The 21,731-nt window shown below is 41.8% G+C and overlaps 1 protein-coding gene across 2 annotated transcripts in view; it reads left to right on the top strand.

Annotated features, from left to right (window-relative positions):
- The window catches only part of LOC147013041 (plectin-like), a 64,077-nt gene that overhangs the window by 16,547 nt on the left and 25,799 nt on the right, over window positions 1-21,731 (top strand). For both annotated transcript variants that reach the window (XM_085854498.1, XM_085854497.1), the window contains 10 exons: window positions 3,697-3,774; window positions 4,451-4,612; window positions 5,400-5,504; window positions 7,307-7,402; window positions 15,670-15,795; window positions 17,966-18,118; window positions 18,585-18,739; window positions 20,060-20,186; window positions 20,400-20,604; window positions 21,289-21,452. In XM_085854498.1, the coding sequence (XP_085710624.1) occupies window positions 3,697-3,774; window positions 4,451-4,612; window positions 5,400-5,504; window positions 7,307-7,402; window positions 15,670-15,795; window positions 17,966-18,118; window positions 18,585-18,739; window positions 20,060-20,186; window positions 20,400-20,604; window positions 21,289-21,452 (1,371 nt within the window). The remainder of the gene's footprint in view (window positions 1-3,696; window positions 3,775-4,450; window positions 4,613-5,399; window positions 5,505-7,306; window positions 7,403-15,669; window positions 15,796-17,965; window positions 18,119-18,584; window positions 18,740-20,059; window positions 20,187-20,399; window positions 20,605-21,288; window positions 21,453-21,731) is intronic.

Genomic DNA, 21,731 nt, shown 5'->3' with positions numbered 1-21,731 from the left:
TTTACCAGTGGTCTTGGGTGGGAGTGTTAGCGAGGGGGAGTAGGGGGGTGACAGGGTTGCAAATTCTCCATGTAAATGTGTATGATGTCGCGCCACCTCCAGGTGGGCGAGGGTATTACAAGTCCCCACTATTTATAGTCCATTATTCCTGTCCTCACGTTTTCCAGTGCTGAGAGGTGTTTCAAATTATAAGTAGTTGGTATGTTTTTGCCGATACACTCACTGCCCAAATAAAGTACGTGTTGCATGTTTGGAACAAGATCGCCCGTAAAGCAGATACTCTGCTGGTGAAGAATCACTTCAAAAATTCTCGGATCCGGAACTTCACCAAAATCGAATCGCTTCGTCCTTATCATACACTCAACCTGTCCACCACGTTTCATCAGAATCCGTTCATAACTTTGAGACATCATGCTATATATCGTTTTTGTCCCAATCTCTGAATGGTGAAGAATCACTTTAAAAATCCTCGGATCACGATCTTCACCAAAATCGAATCAATTTGTCCTTGTCACCTCCATAACCTCGTCACCAAATTTCTTCCAAATCCGTCCATGAGGTAACTATGACCCCCGAGGTGGCCATAAAAAGTTTTGTTTTTGTGTGCTCAGCACTCAATAAGCTTTCTCACCAACAGGTTGATGACAATTATCCCCAAGTACTATATTTCATCGTGCTTCGCTGTGGTTTTATAAATCGCAGTATATGAGATTTTTGGGCCATTCATTTATTCTTGCTGCTTTACCTTGGTTTTCTTTCACAAAAATTCCATTAAAACAACCTCTGGATATACAGGTTTTGGGACACAATGATGTTATGTAATTGATATCATGCTTATGTTAGACCAAGAGTGATAAAACTTGACCTATTTACAAAGAATTCTTCAGCTGCCACAATGCAACATAATCTGGATGCCTGCGCAGGGACATGAATGGTCACATTCTGTTAGGCCATGGACTTAATGATCAACCCTCATAGCATATCAAACACCTGTCTAGTCACCTGACTCTTGCTTTGCATGACAATTGACTCGGTGACAGGTGTGAATGGCATATAATTAACCTCTGCCATCGAAGATGGACGGAGGTTACTGTTTTCACCCCTGTTTGTTTGTTTGTTTGTTTGTGAACAGTATTACGGAAAAACTCCTCGACGGATTTCGACGAAACTTGGTGGGGGGGATTAGGTATGGTCCAAGGATCATGCCATTCGATTTTGGACTTGGTCCAAAGTCTAATATGGCCACCATGGTGGCCATTTTGAAAAAATATTTGAATTTTTGTTTTTGCATTTCTACATGTTTTAAGTGATTTCCAACCCCAAAAAAAATTGTTAGAGAAAAAAAATTTGCAACTTTTTTCAAAAAAATTTCGATTTTATTTGAAAAATATTTGAATTTTTTTTTCGCATTTCTACATGTTTTAAGTGATTTCCAACCCCCCCCCCAAAAAAAAATTTGTTAGAGAAAAAAACCCAGAAATTTTGCAACTTTTTTTTCAAAAAAATTTCGATTTTTTTTGGCATTTCTACATGCGCATCGATCTAGTTTACTTTATTCAATCGTGGTTCAGTAGAGTCTGATCTGTTTTGACCTAAAATGAATAGGATATCAGGTTCACTTAAGTGACCCAGCAGTATTGGTGGCAGAGGTTTTGCACTCTCCCTAGTGCTCCCCCTCGAGTTTTACTTTTGCTCGTCTCCACGGGAACAAATAATTGTTTGTTACCCTCGCCAAGGGAGAGGGTATTGCATTTGGATCTGTTTGTTTGTTTGTCCGCACAGAACTTTCGTGTTTTTCTACGCAACCGCTTATCAGAATGAGACAAAATTTTCGTCATAGGTGCGACTACTCGTGTAGAATGGTTTAATGGGTAAGTATGACATCATAGGTCATCTGCTGTGGCAGCGATGTTGGAAAAACGGAAAAACCTTGGACCTCCTGTATCTCTGAAACCGCACCAATGAAAAAATTGAAACTTCGCACATAGCAAGTACTCCTCATGGAGAATAAGTGAGTTTTTTTTATTCCCGCGCTTTCGAAGAAAAGCGGGAATATTGTGATTGTATCCGCCGTCCGTCCGTCCATCCGTCCGTCCGTCCGTCTTATCCTTAAACTCCTCCTACACCGTTTGAGATAGGAATTTGAAACTTTGGGACATAGTAGATATATGTATGGGGAAGTGCACAACACTGTCAGATTTTTGATATGACCCCTAGGGGCCGGGCCAGAGGGGGTGGGGTCATGGGGGCTGATTTTTTAAAAGTGTATTTACCATTGTACATGGTAAATTATTTTATAAAGAACTTATATGGCCCCCATGAGTGAAAAACAGTCACAGGTTTTACTGTATTTATCTAATTGATTATGAATGATTTTAATTAATATTATACACAGTTCATTCCTATGATTAAATTGATGCACAGTTCTATATTGCTGGACAGTGTTAAATTAATGTTTCATGAAATGTTGACATGCTTGCAATGACTTCTGATTTAGTAAACATAGTAAGTCTTTGGTCATAAAGCACATCAAATAGAAAAGAATAGTCAATCCATTTTGCAAGATAAAATTTCACTTCGCATTAATGGGACAAAGCAGTGCACGCGGGAATATGCGATGGTGTGCCATCGACAACGTAGTTCTCGTTTAAAATGACATCGTAGGTGCCTTCGTAATGACGCCATAATTACATATGTAGAACACTACATCTGATCAGTGTGGAAAAATTTCAGGGTCATCTCCAGGGGTAAAATGGTCCACAGAAAATTAAAAAAATTGATGACATCGGTCACTTGATTTGGCAGACATATTGGTTAAAAATAAATAAATAAAAACCTTCAAAAATCTCCTTCTCTGAAGTGGTTGAACAGATCGAGGTGAAACTTTATATGTATGACTATATATATATATATATATATATATATATATATATATATATATATATATATATATATATATATATATATATATATACATATACATACATACATACATACAGCCATATTGGATTGAAGAAAAATATTAAATAATGCTTTCTGTTGAACTGCTTAATCAATCGACGTGAAACTTCACAATTATGATCTCGTCGTGATCGGGGAATACATGTTTTAAATTTCAAGTTGATCAGACACATGGTCTGGCAGCCAGAATTATTTAATTGTGTTGATCTGGATTCTTTTTTCTTATTTGAATAAGGCTCACTTGGCTGTACGTGGATGGGATTGAGGGTAGAGGAGTAGCAGCTGAAATACGAATCCTATCCAGGTTCCTCCTGATGACTTCATCTTTGCTTTTTGCTTGTTTGCATTCCTTCTGATGACTCCAATGCAGGACTGTACCGATTTGGTTTTCTATTTGATTTTAATTTATTTTAATCCCATTTTATATTCAATTGAATAATAATAAAAAACGTCATGGGTCAGGGTCAGCTGTCTGATCAAAGCGGGGTTGACTCAAAGCGGGACGTCATGGGACCCGGTCGGTCATCACTGCCAGCATTTACAAAGTGACAGTTCTAATTATGTTTCTTATTAATTGCGAAACACACAAGTACACAAACGCCACACAAAATACATCACTCAAAACTACACAAACATCACACAAAACAAGTCCTGGTGAGGGTGTGCAATCTCTGATTGCTCTTTTTCTTGTTTAAGATTTTGGGGAAAGTTTCATTCCATCCTTGTCTCTACCAGGCCTCTATCCCTCCACACTACAAAGCGGAAATGGACAAGAGCCTGGAAGACCTTAAAGAAAAATACAACAACCTATTGGTAAGTTTTAATGTTACCCTCCCCCACCCCCCAGCACCCCGCCCTTTTAGAAGTTTTAACAGAATCCAACAAACAACCCCCCTTGCCCACCTTGCCCTGTTATGGCATTTGGTTCATCTTGGATGTAAAAGGGACCAAGCTGAAATTACCAATTAGCAATCTCACTCTATCTGTTCATTTATCAAATGCAAATCTGAGTGGAATTTATTTCCAGCTTGTTCTTCATCGTTACTGGAATATGGTTATGCCGTCGATGTGGTTTCCTCGTAGATTAGGACAGGAATTGAGAATGTGTTCAGGGTACTGACATGATGGCCTGCTCTATCAAAATATTGCAAGGTTTTTGAAACCCACTGCAGATGGACAAGAGACAGTAACAACGTGCCAGAAAGCCATTTAACTGATCAGGTGTTCATTTTTGCACACCTGATTCCGGTGAAATGAAACGCAAGCAATTTGCAAAACAAATATTGCAATTCCAAGTGGATCTCCTAATGGTCCCCTGCATCCAAATCTGCGAGCAGAGGTGAAGGCTTCTCCAAGACTTGGAAATGATTCATGGTTTAGATTTTAATTTAATCTCTACACATTCTTTTATACTCGTAATACAGAAGGGTCTTCCTCCATAGAAAACCTAAGTAAAGTATTTTTGTCTCCTACTCTTTTATGGTCACAGGCTGTATCCATGGACCGCAAAGAGAACCTGAACAAGCTCAAGGCATTCATCCAATATGCCACCAAAGAGCTCAAGTGGCTTAACCAGCGTGAGGAAGAGGAAGTGACTTACGATTGGAGCGATCGAAACACAAATATGGAAAGAAAAAGTGAAGACCTCATGGTGACTGGCTCTGGATCAAACATGATCTTCAGCTTGCTAACACAAGTCTTTTAATTTCTTGCATCCAATTGGAAAGTGTTCCTATGATTTAATTTTTTTAGCCCCCATTGTACTTCGTCCGAAACAGGGGCTAATGGGTTTGGTCTCAATTTTTGAGTCCGTGTGTGTGTGTGTGTGTGTGTGTGTGCATCCGCAACCATATCTCGGACATGCATGGTCCGATTTTGTTTAAACGTGGCACAAGCAAAGTACATGATGGCATACACATGCCCCTCACTTTATTTTGCGATCTGATAAACGATGGCCGGCTAGTAGACTAGCTGCCATTTTAGTTGTACATAAATATGGGCTAGCCCTTCAACTCTATAAAGCAAAATTACTGAAACAATGGGGGCTATGACATTTTATGTCTTTTTTTTAACTTGTTTTTTTTCTTTATCATGTGAAACAATCAGATGAATACTGATTAAAGTTGTTCATCTAAATGTATATAATGTTACATTATAATCAATTAAAATAGATGGTCAATGTGGGGTCAAAAGCATCCTTCTGATCCGTTTTGTGAAGACGAAGCATGGAGTTTCAATCAAACAGGTAATTGACTGCTGTTCCAGGTTACACCAAGTATACCAAGCCTGTCCTCCAAAATATCATTTAAAGTGGTTATCTGAAGGTCTTGAAGGTCAAGATCACCTGATGAGTCCTGTTTTTGGATGACCGTACTTAGTTCAGTTACAGGACCATTGGGCACATTTCTATTTTTGCCAACGACTGTTTTCATTATCAGATGTTGATGAAATCCATGGAGCAGGAGGAGGTGGACATAAGTCGTGTGCGGCAGATGGCAGACAACCTCATTGTGGAAGGACACCCTGCAAAATCCACTGTCGAGGTATGCAATGAACAGTTTTACGTTAGGTTCATCACTCTCAATGATGTTGACATACCAGGTCCTCTTATGCTGGTAAAATAACCGATAAAGCTTTAACTAGATTTGTTTTGGTTGTGTGTGATGCTGCATGACGCAAGCCATGATGCATCTACAACAATAATGTGTAAAGGTAACACATGATGGATCGAAAACAATACCTTGTTGAGACAGCATGTGATGTATTTACAACAGTAGCTTGTTGAGGCAATACGTGATGTATCTAGAACAGTAACTTATTAAGGCAGCACGTGATGCATCAGCAATACCTTGCTAAGGCAGCACATTATGTATCTATAACAATACCTTGTTGAGGAAGCACATGATCTATTTACACCAATACCTTGTTGATGGAGCACGTGATGTATCTACAACAACCATGTTAAGGCAGCAGGTGAGGCATCGGCAACAAAACTGTAAGGCAGCACATTGTCTATCTATTACAATACTGTAAGGTAGCACGTGATCTATCTATAACAATACTGTAAGGTAGCACGTGATCTACCTATAACAATACTGTAAGGCAGCACAATGTCTATATATTACAATACTGTAAGGTAGCACGTGATGTATTTATAACAATACTGTAAGGCAGCACATTGTCTATCTATTACAATACTGTAAGGTAAGCACGTGATCTATCCATAACAATACTGTAAGGCAGCACATTGTCGATCTATTACAATACTGTAAGGTAGCACGTGATGTATCTATAACAATACTGTAAGGCAGCACAATGTCTATATATTTCAATACTGTAAGGTAGCACGTGATCTATCTATAACAATACTGTAAGGAAGCACGTGATCTACCTATAACAATACTGTAAGGCAGCACAATGTCTATATATTACAATACTGTAAGGTAGCACGTGATGTATCTATAACTACTGTAAGGCAGCACATTGTCTATCTATTACAATACTGTAAGGTAAGCACGTGATCTATCCAAAACAATACTGTAAGGCAGCACATTGTCGATCTATTACAATACTGTAAGGTAGCACGTGATGTATCTATAACAATACTGTAAGGCAGCACAATGTCTATATATTACAATACTGTAAGGTAGCACGTGATCTATCTATAACAATACTGTAAGGCAGCACAATGTCTATATTACAATACTGTAAGGCAGCACAATGTCTATATTACAATACTGTAAGGCAGCACAATGTCTATATTACAATACTGTAAGGCAGCACAATGTCTGTATGTTACAATACTGTCAGGTTGCACGTGATCTATCTTTAACAATACTGTAAGGCAGCACAATGTCTATATATTACAATACTGTAAGGCAGCACAATGTCTATATATTACAATACTGTAAGGCAGCACAATGTCTATATTACAATACTGTAAGGCAGCACAATGTCTGTATGTTACAATACTGTCAGGTTGCACGTGATCTATCTTTAACAATACTGTAAGGCAGCACAATGTCTATATATTACAATACTGTAAGGCAGCACAATGTCTATATATTACAATACTGTAAGGCAGCACGTGATCTATCCAGAACAATACTGTAAGGTAGCACGTGATCTATCCAGAACAATACTGTGTTAAAGCAGCACGTGATCTATCCATAACAATACTGTAAGGTAGCACGTGATCTATCCATAACAATACTGTGTTAAAGCAGCACGTGATCTATCCATAACAATACTGTGTTAAAGCAGCACGTGATCTATCGATAGCAATACCATGTTGAGCAGCATGTGATATATCTGTAACACTTTCATTTCCCCTTGCTTACCACAGGCTTTCATTGATAGTCTGCAAACACAATGGAGTTGGCTTCTGGAGCTTATTAAATGCATACAAGGCCACCTGAAGGAGAACAAGCGATACTTCCAGGCAAGGACAAGCTTCTAGACAAGTGTAGAACTATGCAGTTTATATTTTAAAATATTTCATGAATAGTTGACCCATCTGTGTTTCTATTTCTATGAGTAGTATTTTGATTCATAGCCGAGCTTGTGTTAAAACACCAAGATGAGCCAGTCAGATAAATTACATTGAGCCAGGCAGACAAAACCAAGACAAAACCACGAGTCAGGCAGATAACAGAATGATGAGACGGGCAGACAAAACCACGATGATCTGAGCAGATAAAAGCACAATCAGCCAGCGAGGTAAGATCGCAACGAGGCCTTTTATTATAATTTGCTCCTCTTAATCCCCTATTAATTTTTTTTTTTTTTTAATCTTGACAAAGTCATCTTCTCTTGATTATGATTCTAAAAAATTGTTGCACATATAATTTAAAGTGGTCATCTGATGGATCAGTCAGATGTACACTCCACCCCCAATCCCCTCCCCCCCCCCAAAAAAAATTCCTCTGTCATGTGGGGTAAATAAAATATATATTTTTAGATATAAATAAGAATTAGGGTCATGGAAGAGGAAGGTTCAACAAGATATCTGCGATCGCACAGCGATCGCCAAGGGTAAGCCTCCCCTGACCGGGAGAGGTTTACTGTTGGTGATTGCCGGCGACTTACCCTTGGCCCGTGATCCAATGATCATGGCCATTTTTTTTTCGAACCACCATATGACCTTGACCTTCAAAATTTAGGGATGGAATGTAAATTAATAAAAACGTGTCCCCATCAACAATCTATCCATGAAACTCAACATCATGAAAATAGGAGAAAAAAAGTGTTCAAGTTATGATCAAAAATGTTTTTGTTAATTAGGTCACAATCCGAAAAAAAAAGTAGGTCAAGGATATGAATCAAATATCAGGTGCACAACTTCAGTGCAGTTACACTATTATGATAAAAGAACATCTTGGAAAGCCAAGTGGTCTTTGAGATTCCACATTGTCAAAATTGAGTGATGACAAAAAAAACATGTTTTTTTTTTTCAGACTGCCATTTGACCTTGACCTTTAACCAGGATGTGGTATAATGTAAATGAAGCGTAAACACGTCTTTCTCAAGGCTATCTAGAAAGGGCAATTTTGTTCCAATCGGACAAACATTTGCCAAGTTATGGTGAAAATGTTATAATGTTTATAATTAGGTCAAGGTCAAAAACTTAGGTCAACTCCATGTACTTTCTATTCGAATTATCACTGCAAAATTTCATTCCGAAAGTCCCAGGCAGCTCTGATACACGGCTCGGAAATCGATTCAGTTTGGATATTTGGAGTGTTGAGAGTGCAGAAAGAATTTTTTCTTTTCTTCTAAATGATGGTTTGGTACTCCTTGGGATCTGAGAAACTCTGTGGTGCCATTAAAAATTGAGGCCAATAATTGTAAAAAACAAACTGCAACAGCAATAAGCCTTCCCCTTTCTTAAGGCCCTGTCACACCTTGACGATTTAGCCAGCGTATGCCGACGTATGAAAAATTTGTCTAAAACGCTGGCACACGTCGAATACGTTATGGGTACGTTTTGTATATGTTAAGAGCACACTGGCATACGTCATAGTACGCTGGCATAGGTCGTAGTACGCTGGCATACGTCGTAGTACGCTGAGCTCATCGACAAATTTTAACATGCTTGAAATTTTTCGACGTATGCCAGCGTATGAATCACATGTTCTGTATACACTGGCCATAAGTTGTAGGCACGTTACGCAATCATTGACACACATCGACACATGTTACTTGTAAGTTACTCATAAGTCGAAACATGTCGAGGTAATGTTTAGCATACCCGAAACTTATTTCTAACCTATGAGTAACGTGTTGTAGGCACGTTACGCGATCGTTGACACACGTCGACACACGTTACTTGTAAGTTACTCATAAGTTGAAACACGTCGAGGTAATGTTTAGCATCAGTGTTCCAGACTCCATGGGTTTTTTTCTTCGGCATGACGGTGATGTTGACACTTCGATTTCTAGTGCGGTTATAATATAATATAATTAATAGGTTGCCGCTCAACGATTTAAATCATAACCACACTAGAAATCAAAGTGTCAACATCAGTCATGCCGAAGAAAAAAAAAGAAGAAAAAAAAAAACCATGGAGTCTGGAACACTGACGGGTTCCTCCTGTGTGAACCCCATTTTTATATACCAATTCCCCTAAAAGCTGCCAATATGCCATTATAGGGTAGCTGTAAGTTGGTAATACGTTCAGTAAGTTCTGTGGTCGTCCGGAAGACGTCAAATACGTCTACATACGTCAATATGTGTTGGAGATACATTACACATAGGTTCAAAGCACGTTACTCATAGGTTAGAAATAAGTTTCGGGTACGCTAAACATTACATGACGTGTTTCGACTTATGAGTAACTTACAAGTAACGTGTGTCGACAATCGCATAACGTGCCTACAACTTATGGCCAGCGTATGCGGAACGTGTGAGTCATACGCTGGCATAGGTCATAGAATTTTCAACATGCTGAAAATTTGTGGACGTACCCGGCGTACTACGACGTATGCCAGCGTGCTTCAGCGTGCTCTTAACATATACAAAACTTACCCATAACGTATTCGACGTGTGCTAGCGTATTCGGCAAATTTTTCATACGTCGGCATACGCTGGCTAAAACGTCAAGGTGTGACAGCGGCTTGACACTTCGATGTCTCGTACGGGAATGATTTGAATCGTCGAGCCGCAGCCTTTTAATAGGCTATGCCACGTGATCGTCGGCGATACGCTGCCGCGCTATGCATAAGTTAGACTATCGTTGGGCATACATTGTGAACGCTGACAACACGCTCAGCATTCGTTGATATAAGTTATCTATATGTTATCGAAACGTTCTGTGTACGTTACTAATATGTTATGCATACGTCCAACTCGTTATGAATACGTCCAAAACTGGAAAAAAAACATCAATAGTTCAGCGTACGCCAGCGTTTTACATACATTTTGATACCTTGCCATACGCTGGCTAAAACGTCAAGGTGTGACAGCGGCTTTACAGGGGAAGGGTTCATTAACAGTCGGATAGTGGGGCAACAATTGGCGAGAAGAGAAGGGAGAGGGAAGGGGAGGAAACAGTGAAACAATCACGTAAGAGGGTTTGGTTAGAAAATGTTAATGGGGGAAATAAAGATAATGGGTCAGGATGGGGGATGTTGACATGTGGAGGTGGTACACTGCTTGTTTGGAGCCCTGGAAAGGAAGTGAGATGGAACAGCCTCAGGAAGGTGGTTCGTTACAGTAAAAGCAAGGAATAAGAGTTGATGCTGTGCAGTCACCTTCCCAATGAATTGGATTGTAACAAGTAACTTGTAAATACATAATAGGTAACTAATTGTAATGTGTAACACTTAACTTGTGATACATAACAGGTAACTTGTAGCCTGCAATACATAACAGGTAACTAATTACTTTCACCACCAAAGGTGGATGGCGTTTATGTTTTCACCTCTGTGTGTCTGTGAGTTTGCCTGCGAGCAGGATATCTCAAAGTTATGGAAGAGTTATGACAAAACTAGGTGGATGAGTTGGTTAGGTGACAAGAACAAGCCAATTTGATTTTGGTTCAGGCCCAGGTCCAGATCCGGCCTATCAGTGGGATATAAAACGTAAACAGGGGTGCAAATTAACGGCCGCCCAGTCGCCAATGGCGCCTAACTTTTGTGCTGGGCGGGTACACAATACTGCCTTACCTGCCCAGCTGGCGAATCACCGGTGTTTCCTGTTATTTTGTACAATTTGTACTAGCTTCTCAACTAGTTTTCTCAACTAGAACTATTGTTTTTGTCCATAGAAATCACCAGTAATTCTGCGGCGGCCATTTTGTCTGTTTTCATCTCGTTCCAAATCACGCGAGATTGCGCGAGATTTGACGGTTTGGATGCATTTTCTCATGCCCAGGTTGGTTAAATGAGTGAATTTCATGGGTGAGGTTAGGTGAATGAGTGAGTTTGATGAGGCTTTTGGGTTAATGAGTGAGTTAGATGAGTGAAGTTAGATGAATGAGTGAGTTTGATGGGTGATGTTGGGTGAATGAGTGAGTTTGATGGGTGAGGTTAGGTGGATGAGTGAGTTTGATGGGTGATGTTGGGTGAATGAGTGAGTTTGATGGGTGAAGTTAGATGAACGAGTGAGTTTGATGGGTGATGTTGGGTGAATGAGTGAGTTTGATGGGTGAGGTTAGGTGGATGAGTGAGTTTGATGAGGCTTTTGCGTTGATGAATGAGTGAGTTTGATGGGTGAGGTTGGGTGAATGAGTGAGTTTGATGGGTGAGGTTGGGTGAATGAGTGAGTTTGATGGGTGATGTTGCGTGGACGAGTAGTACCCCCACCATTGTCCATCACCCACAACTCCCCCCCCCCATAGTCCATCACCCACAACCCCCCCCCATCATCCATCAGCCACAACCACCCCATCACCCACAAAAATGCCCCCCAGCACTACTCACAACCCCCTGCCCCCCCCATCACCCACAACCCCCTCCTCCCTGCATCATCCCACCACCCCCACCCCACTCATCAAACTCACTCATCCATCCATCCAACTCACTCATCCACCCAACCTCCTCCATAAAACTCACTCATTCTGCAAACCTCCTCCATTAAACTCACTCATCCAACCAACCTCACTCATCCAACCAACCTCATCCATCAAACTCACTCATCCAACCAATCTCACTCATCAAATTCACTAATCCAACCAACCTCACTCATCCAACCAACCTCATCTATCAAACTCACTCATCCAACTCACTCATCCAACCAACCTCACTCATCAAACTCACTCATCCAACCAACCTCACTCATCAAACCAACCTCACTCATCAAACTCACTCATGTGAGTATATTAAAAGTGTTTGATATCAAATTTGTGACTTTTGTCTTTATTTTATCGGGCCGGTAGAAATTCTGCTAGGCGGGTAACTTTTTCTAGTCACCGGCCCTGCTGGCCGGTGGATAAAAATGTTAATTTGCACCCTTGGTAAACTGTTCAACATATGGCAGAGGTATGCACTCTTCCGAGTGCCATTCCAGTTGTAATATGCAATACACAACAGGTAACTATAATAACTGGAGGGCTCATAGAACACCTTACCCTGCACAGTCTTGAGAATAAAGTACATAGGGAGGGTTTGCGAGCGACAAACTTGAGTGTTCAAGATGATTTAAAATGCAATAATATTGTTGTGGTTACCAAATTCGCAAACCACCATTCAGGTCCCTTAGGTGAGGTATCTCGGTAAGTGCATGTGTAGTTAGGCCCAAACCCGTTGTCTAGTGGGAATACATGTCATTTATGCGTGCTGCGACTCTTCAGGATAGCCGTTTTTCTTTTACTATCTTTAATTTGGACCAACCGCCATTGTTACCACCACCAACCACCGCTTCACCACAACCGCCACGACCTTCACGTCACACCTCGCAACCGTCGCATCGCCACCGTTCTTGCGCCACCTGTGGGTACCAGTGTTGGACTCGTGCAGGGCGCGCGCCGAACAGCGTGTACAAAATCACGGATTTTGTGCTTCAAAAACGGATCAAAAACGACACACGCCCACTTTTTGCCGTCCAATCGGTGAGCGAGGGGCGATTTGGCCCCGCCTCCAGGGCGTTGGAGGGCGATCGATATATGCAAATTTATGGATCAAAAAGCATTCACGCCCACTTTTTCTCGGGCCAATGGGGAGCGAGGTGAAAGGTCGAAGGGAGGGGGTCAAAGATGAGAGGGCGAAGCCACGGGGCTGATAAAAGGCGACCGTGTTCGTCAGTCCAGAGAGTAGTAGAGTAGGAGAGTCGAGAGGAGAGAGCTAAGACGTCGCAGTCGGTAGAGTAGGAGAGTCGAGAGGGAACAGAGAGTCAAGACTTCGCGGGCGGTGGAGTTGGCAAGAAGGAGCTGGTCGTCGTGTGCGTTGGAGTCGGAACGGAGGGGACGGAGCTGTGGAGAGGCGGCGAGGGCAGACGAGGGGGTGCTCGCGTCGTGCAGGGAGCTGCACCCCAGGGAGGCCGACAGCACGACCTGGCCGAGGTGGAGACGCTCGTCGCGGGGCAATAAAAATCCTCTATACCCCGAGCATCAGCAACCCCCTCCTGTTTCCCCCCGCGCTGAGATAGTGCGACCAAGGGGGCCCCTTTCCCACCCCCTACCAGACACTGCCCGCGAGGCCCGCGGAGTTGAGGCACCATCGCCGCTCCGCGTCTCATCACCAGACGGGTAGGCCCGACCCGGTCTCGGCCTCAGGCCCGCCTCATCCTTGAGGGTATTCTTTCCTTGGTTTTGGGTATGTGTTGTCGGCGCCGTCTGTGAAGTAAAATTGTATAAGTGTTGCCGTGTGCTCGGTAGTCGGTATTAGCTCTGCATTGTGTCTTCGCTTTTACATTTGCTTTTTGTGTAAATTGCATTGTGTTTTTTCTATGTGCTTTTGGTGGAATTGAATATGTGTGCTTTCCGTTCGTCGCGAATAAATGTGCTTTGTGTCGAACTGTTTCCCGCTTCGCTTCGTCATTTCCTTCATTGAATCCTCATCTTGCTTCACGTAAAGGGTTGGTAGTGGGCTGAATACGCCCGATAATTAATCGAACCGTCGAGGTCGACGATAACACCGCTCGGTTATTCTGATAGTACGGAACGGGTCGCTTAAGTGGCCCGTGTCCGAAGTCGACCTGCGGCGAGGTGCGATCGCCCGGTCTACCCTCCGCGTGGGTACTTAGGTAGGTCGAATTTGGCGAGCAACCCTATCCCACGCGGGGGCTGATTGGCTCGATCGCGGTGAGACCGAAAGGTCCACCCATGACTGGTTCCCGGCGTTAGTCCGAGAGGGTCACGACTGGATTGTCCGTCCGGTGGGCGACGTGCCGCGATTCGAGTTACGTGGCCGTCAGCACGCCAGCAGGCGCGAATCCGCAACAATATTTTGTCCAAGTACTGCGAATCGAAAGGGGTTTGAAAGTGCCAAAAGGCCATTTGCGTTCTACACTGTTGAAGCATATAATTAAATTGAAATAAAATAATGATTTTAAAGGTTATCGAAAAAAAAAGACTTATTGGAAGTTTATCGCCGTTGATGCAGCATCTTTTACACCACCTTGTGGTTACATTAGTTAATACGTTAATACATTACATTAGTTATTTGTCTGTTTTATATGTCCTTTATAATGTCATTAAAAACAGCAAGCTTTCTGTTTGGAATGCTTTTGAATTTTGTTTGACTGCCAGACAGACAGAGTAGAAAATTAACTCACCACTCTGAATTTGGCAAAATGTACGGAATCTCACCCCGATAACGAATGTGCACAGAGCCAACGTACTCCTAAACTGTAGGTTTGTTTTCTGATTCATGTTCGAAATAAAAAAAAAAACAATTAAATTTAAATTAAGTAGTTTCTCGATCATAAACTGACATTTGTCGACCGACGGACACACAGAGTGAACCAATGACTTAACCCTGCTTTTCACTTCCTCACGTGTGTGGAATAACATAACAGGTATCTTGTAATACATAACAGTCAAGTCTACTTAACGTCAACAATCTTTGGGACTTTGTTTTCTTCACAACGAAAGATTGAAGGAGATGATTAAACATGTTGTGCTGTTGTCACAAAACTTGTCTCAGAGACTGTTCATTGCAACATGGCTACGGTCGTTTCACCACAAACACTCAAACCGAGGGAAGAGTCTTCATCAAACCGGCAAGGACAACATCTTACAAACTACCTTTGTCCATATGTTGGATTTCCTCTCTGTCCCATCTCACTCTTTACCGAGTTTTGGCCTGGCAGGACATCCTCGAGGTACGCACACTCATCTTTGAGCCGTCTAGTCTGGTTTTGAATCCCGACCAAAATATAAACCCCCATCCTAGTGTGTGTGCGCATCAATGTGTGCGCCGTCCCTTGGATAGACATTAATGCAGCTCCCAGACTGAACTCATCATTGGATTCCAGTCCAATATGCATTCAGTAACAACTGACCTTTCACCTCTGTATTCACAAAACAAATAGCGTCAGAAGTTTCAGCCCCAAAATGGCCTTCACCAGGAGGCAACTCTCTTCTGATTAAAGGCAATTTCTCTTTTTGAAACCTCTCTTTTTGACAATTCCTTGTGACAATTCACTTTTCTCAGAGATTTCCACCGTTCTTTCAATCAATTCCTTCCTCATCAAGTGTCTCGTGGCTTGTGAAGGACCAAACACATTGAGGTTGTTGTTGTTGTTGTTGTTGTTTTCATGGCGCGCAGTTTTTCCGAGACATAGAGGAGGCTGAAAAGCTGCTGAGATCCCAGGAGGAGATACTTAATCATCACTACAACGACAACCACCACACAGCAATCCCTGAGCTTCAGAATATGCTCCAAGAGGCCATGGTAAGGCAGTCGGAATCCCAATAATTACAATAATCAGAGCATTCACTCAATCATTCACACACCAATCCATGGTTCCCAGTACGTACACTGTCCAACACTCCAAACAGTTGTCCACAAACTACACGGCCACATAGAGCATTTGAGTGTGTTTTTGAGCGTTTGACGTGCAGGACAAAATTATTCACATCAGCATTCACTGCACTTCATGTAACCTGAATCAACTTGTAGTGATCACTGCGTTGCACGGTTTGTCATTTACCGTTAAATTATTATATGAATTGTAGTCAGGTGTATGTTTGCGAGAAGGTAAAGAAGCCCCATGTACGAGTCTTGTATTTGGTGTTCACTGGGACCGAACCGAGCTGATGTTCACTTGGTTAAAGAACCATCCGTTTGGTTAATCGGAGTCATTTTCTCCAAAAAGCGAGATTAACGTTGCATCATTTACCTCCTGTAAATCATATTAACACCTGTATGTTATAGCAGGTTTCCTTAACAAATGGCTTTGCAGACAAATGTTTTATACATTTGTGCGACGTGTTTGACATTCATTGCGAATTACAATCCTGAAGACTATTGTACTTTTTTGTTTCCACACCTTTACATCAAGCATGTAATTGAGATGATGAGAATAATCGTCGTCTTCTTGCGTGTGGCAGATTGGCTTCCGGGTAGCTATCATTTTGTTAGAGCATGGCTATGCTATGCCACTGATGCAGTGCCCCTATACCAGTACACTGGTACTCATTTTGCCGACCTCGGAAGGATGACAGGCTGAGTCAACCCCACCTGGTGTTAATTCAGTGGAAAACGGGGCTCAAACTCAGGACCTTAACATCCCAAGCCAGCTACCCTAACCACTAAGCCAACACCAGGCTTATGAGAGCAATGACATTTCATTAAACAAGTTGGAATTGCGAACATACCCCGTGGGAGTTCATTCGTACAACTCTCAGGTGAGCGAGAGCACGGACGACGGATAGTTTTGAAGTTTGTTAAGTTTTTCATCGCAACAGAAAAAGAAACCAGAACACCTCACAAGAGTGAGGCTAGTTTCATATCATCATTTACGACTTAATTTTGCATTGGGCATCACCCAGCACATTTAATTATTTTGTTTTTTAAATAATTTTAAGAAAATGGGCCGAAAGGGGCTGTTTCTCAGCCCAAAGGGCCGGAATCGAATGTTGGGCTCAGTTAATGCCTGGGGAATGGTCTCCAGAATATAGCTTTCAAGTTTGGTTCGGTTCTGTTCATGAATAATGGAGAAATAGACGTTCAAATGAACTGTACATAAGAAAAGAGAGAATGTGAGCGGCGCTTAGACCCCGTGGGGTAAAAACTCGAAGGGCACTGTTCGACATCACGTCACAATGTCACCAGTTATGCCTCCACCCACATTATACATCATTGTAAAACTTGTACCTATTTTGATTTAAATCCTTGAACCCAGATGTAAAATATTAAATAATTCTGGCTCCCAGACCATGTGTCCGATCAGGTTGAAATTTAAAACATATATTCTCCGTCCCTACTCGATCACAAGTGTGACGTTTCACATCGATTGATGAAGTGGTTCAAGAGAAATAATGTTGTAAAAAGATTCTCGTTCAATCCAAAATGGCTGCCAGACCATGTAACTTATTCAATTATTTGTGAACACCTCATATCCCAAGGCTTGGGGAACATGAAGGTGAAGTTTCCTCAATCTGTTAAGCTGTTCTGAAGAAGAAGGTTTTTAAAGGTTTATTCTTCAAAAAAAGCTGCCAAACAATGCGACCTATGACATCATTGGTGGAGAACTTTTTGTTCCTCATGGATAGGTGAGATACAGGGGTCCAAAGTTTATCCTTCTTTTTCCCACCATGGCTTCCACACCGCGTGACTTAGGATGTCATGATTATCAAAAAAACATTCTACAAGAGTAGTCGCACCTATGGTGAAAATTTTGTGTCCTATAGTAAAAAAATTGTGTCAATCGGATAAGCGGTTGCAGAGAAAACGGAGAAAGTTAGCATGGAAGGACGGACAACCTGAAAACGTAATGCTTCCGGCGACTACGTCAACGGACGCATAATAAACAACCAGCCACGAACAGTAAAGAAACACAAAAATTTACACAACTCAGCTTCTTCCACAATCAGCACATTCACGTGACTCTTGCCTTCAGGCAGAGAAGGATGCAGTTACATTGTTCAACCGCACCACGAGCAGCCTCAGCTCGCAAGCCAAAACCATCGTGCAACTGCGTCCGCGCCTGCCAGAGCACCGAGTTCATGAAATGCTGTCACTACGTGCCCTCTGCAAGTATCGTCTGGACAATGTAAGTGAAACAATCACATTTGTTTCTGGCATGGTAGCTTATTGCATGCCCAGCTCACCTTAACATGTTGAAATCCCACCTACGATACCCCATGCCCACTGTTCTTTTTCCCTGTGATCCCTGCCTTTTCATTGCAATTCCTGCTCCACCAATGCCTTCCACACCTGGTCACTACTTTTTAACGCTCTTTCAGAAACGTACACTTGTTTAAGCACGAATAATGGAGCATTTTAATCGGTAATTACAATTTTAAGTTGTAAGTAATATTAAAAAAAAGAAATGTTGAACATTTCTGCCAAGGCCTTAAATTTTCTTTTTAAAATCCCCTTCCCTTGGAATGAAGATGTATGAATAAATGAATGATTGATGATCATTTCATGATACAGACACCTAAACCCATGTTCAATTGCCCAAGCATTCAAAGACTCGTTGTGTTGCCTAAGCTCTCGGTCCGGCCCTTCAACAGATGACCATCCATCCAAACGACCAGCTGTTATTGAAGAACAACGGCTCGCGCATCAACTGGCGATGCACGGCACCTGGAGGGGCCGACGTGAGTGCGCTGTCAGTGTGCCTGCAGATCGCGCCCCCAAACAAGGATGCTCTGAGAGCGGCCAACACGTAAGCATTGGTGTCTGGAACAAAACATTTGGGATGGAAATTCTCTTTGCTTGTACCGTGTAACCGTCTCATCACTTTTATTATTGTTATTATTTAATTATGTCTCATCTCCTTGGTTCCTCTGCCACCGAAGGTGAAGGAGGTTGTTTTCACCCCTTTCTGTTTATTTGTTTGTTTGCCTGTGTACAGAATATCTCAAAAAGTTGTGAACGGATCCGGATGTAATTTTGTGGACAGGTTTGGTGTGTGACAATGACGAACTCATTATATTTTGGTGAAGATCCGGATCCAGATCTGACTATGAGAATCTTTTAAGCGATTGTTCACCATTGAGAGAAAGGGCCAAAAACGATATATAGCACGATATCTCAAAAAGTTAGTGGACATGGGTGTGTGACAAGGAAGAATTGGTTCAATTTTGGTGAAGATCCGAATCCGGATTTGATAATTTTTAAACCGATTATTCACCATTGAGAGATGGGGCTCAAAAACGATATATTGCATGATATTTCAAAAATCTATTGGGCCAGATATGTTCTCGTGGATCAGGCATTACGTATGGAGATGGAGAAATGCGTTCTGCCGAGTGTCCTAGTTTCTTATGTAATAACTCACAAAGGCACCAGGTGTTGCCAATGCATAGCAAGCGGCTTGATGCAGCTATGGCTCAGCACAGCCAACATTTCGCGGCTCGATACGGTCATGGCTCGGCCTGGTTGATATATCACGGCTTGATATGGCTGTAGATGAGCCCAACTCGGGAATTGTTGCTCGATACAGCCATGCCTGGGCCCGCCCGGTCTGATTGTGATTCAATAGAGCGCAGATGGGCTTGGTCTGTGGGTAGCTCTGGTGCAAGAAAAGATGGAATAATTTTAACCTCACAGTGCCTTTCATCACATTGAAATCTGATCCCGCCTTGCCGACATGAGAAGGTTACAATTATGTCTATGCTCTCCATTAGATCGAAGCTTTTAGTTTGATGGAAACATTTAAACAAAATTAGTCAAAGCATAGATTATGCCAACAATATGTTACGTGCCGTTGGCCCATTAAAAATTGCACAACACGATAACAGATTGCATACTTTGTTTCCCATAGCCATTTTTGGTTTTAAATGGATTGTAATTGATTTCCAAAGGTATAAATGCATAAAATTCAAACAATCCCAAGTTATATAGAATCCTTCCAATAATGGAGGGGAAAGGGTGTAAATGTCTCTCAACCCAGACACCAAAAAAAAATATAAGCTGGCTGCCTTAGCACAGGTTTGCGTACAACCTGTGCTTCCATTTTGTCTAACCCTGCATACCCACACAGTATCGAGATGATGCAGGAGCAGAACCTTTCTCTGTGCCAGAACATGATCATTCGGCTACGCTGTTCAATGATGTGGCAGTGTCTCCTACGTGATGTTGATATCATCACGTCATGGACTGTGGAAAAGGTAATATCACGTTGGAACAAACAGGTTGTATATACAACATTCAACATCTCAGAACATCCCTTTTTATAGGATTAATTTGACTCGTATATGATTCATACGATTATATGTTCAACACTGTGTTGCACTGGAACAATGTACAATATTTGAAACGAAGATGATAAACAAGTAAAAGCAATTTTTTACAAGTCTTCTTTCCACCCATACCGTTTGCAGTGTCCTTCCCAGGATGAGTACAACCAGGTCGTCAGCGAGTTTGAGTCCAACTACAAGGAGTTTATCCGACTGACACAAGACACAGAGTATTTTACTCCTGAAGAGCTGTATCAGCTGAAGAAGGATTACAATGTCTGTATCAAGAAACGAAATTACATCATCGCCAAAATTAACCCAAGCGAAACCATCGAACCTTCAACCAATGGTTCTTACCGCAAACCACGACCAAAACCAGTAGTATACAAGGATGCTTCATGGCTTACCTGAACTTTATTATTCTAGTTGTAAAAGGACCAGACTCGGTGTCATAATGGTTAGACTGCTCTCTATGAGTCTAGGAGGTCAGTGGTTCCATCCCCGGCCAAGTCATACCAAAGACTTGAAAAATGGTACATGCTGCTTCCTTGCTTGACGCTTGCTCAGCATTTAAAAATATAGAGCATGGATAAACAACGCTGGCAATATAATGGCAAACCACCCAGTGTAACCCTTGCCAAGATACTGCTTCAGCAACAACAACACTCTGTAAAGAGTATGGTACATCAACATCAATTGTAAAAGAATAACAGATTGCTAAAAAATTAGAAGGCAAAGAGTTAGCAACTTGCATCAAGTGATATCACAGCTGTGCACAGCATTTTGGGTTTGTTAAACATGGCAGTAAACAGTTTATGATGTGTTGTACGACAGTTTGGTGTGATGAAGTTTCTGTTGAACTAAATGTCTAACCACCTGAATTTTAAGGAGATTGGGAGTTCAAATTAAATGGCAATGCAAGTAAGTGCAAATGCTGTGCAATTCTAAATCGATGAAAGGTTCAAATTACTTCCCTTACTTTGTATGACAATGAAATTTCACCCCATTCCAAGTTATTTCTGCCCAATTTCAGGTTCTGTAACCCAGCAACCAAGCCCGAAGTCTGCATCTCATTACGGCACAATCATCCTGCCGTCTATCGAACCTCTTGAGCAACAGATGATGACGGTTATGAAGACACCATTGCAGAGTGCACGGCTGTTGGCACACAGCGAGGAGCGTCTGGCACAGCTCTCAGTACGTGGGCAATATTCAAGTTTTGTGCTGCAATCATGCTGGGGGGGGGAGGGGAGGGGTTAAATATTGTGAACAATGTGTTGAAATTTAATTTTAATAATCAAAATCACAATTCAAGCATTTTGAAGATACATGGGGAGTTCGTATAAACGAAAATAAACAAGAAAATAGATGATAAAGATGCAATTCAGAATATGGTGAGCCATATGAAGAGATCCCCCAAAAATTACATATTTGTACCCATGATCATAAAGCCACACAAAACTTTAGATAAACGAC

The sequence above is a fragment of the Eptatretus burgeri genome, chromosome 14, assembly GCF_056783735.1.
Source record: "Eptatretus burgeri isolate ZD-2024b chromosome 14, Ebu_testis_v1, whole genome shotgun sequence".
NCBI lineage: Eukaryota > Metazoa > Chordata > Myxini > Myxiniformes > Myxinidae > Eptatretus > Eptatretus burgeri.
This window is presented reverse-complemented; position numbering and strand designations above follow the sequence as displayed.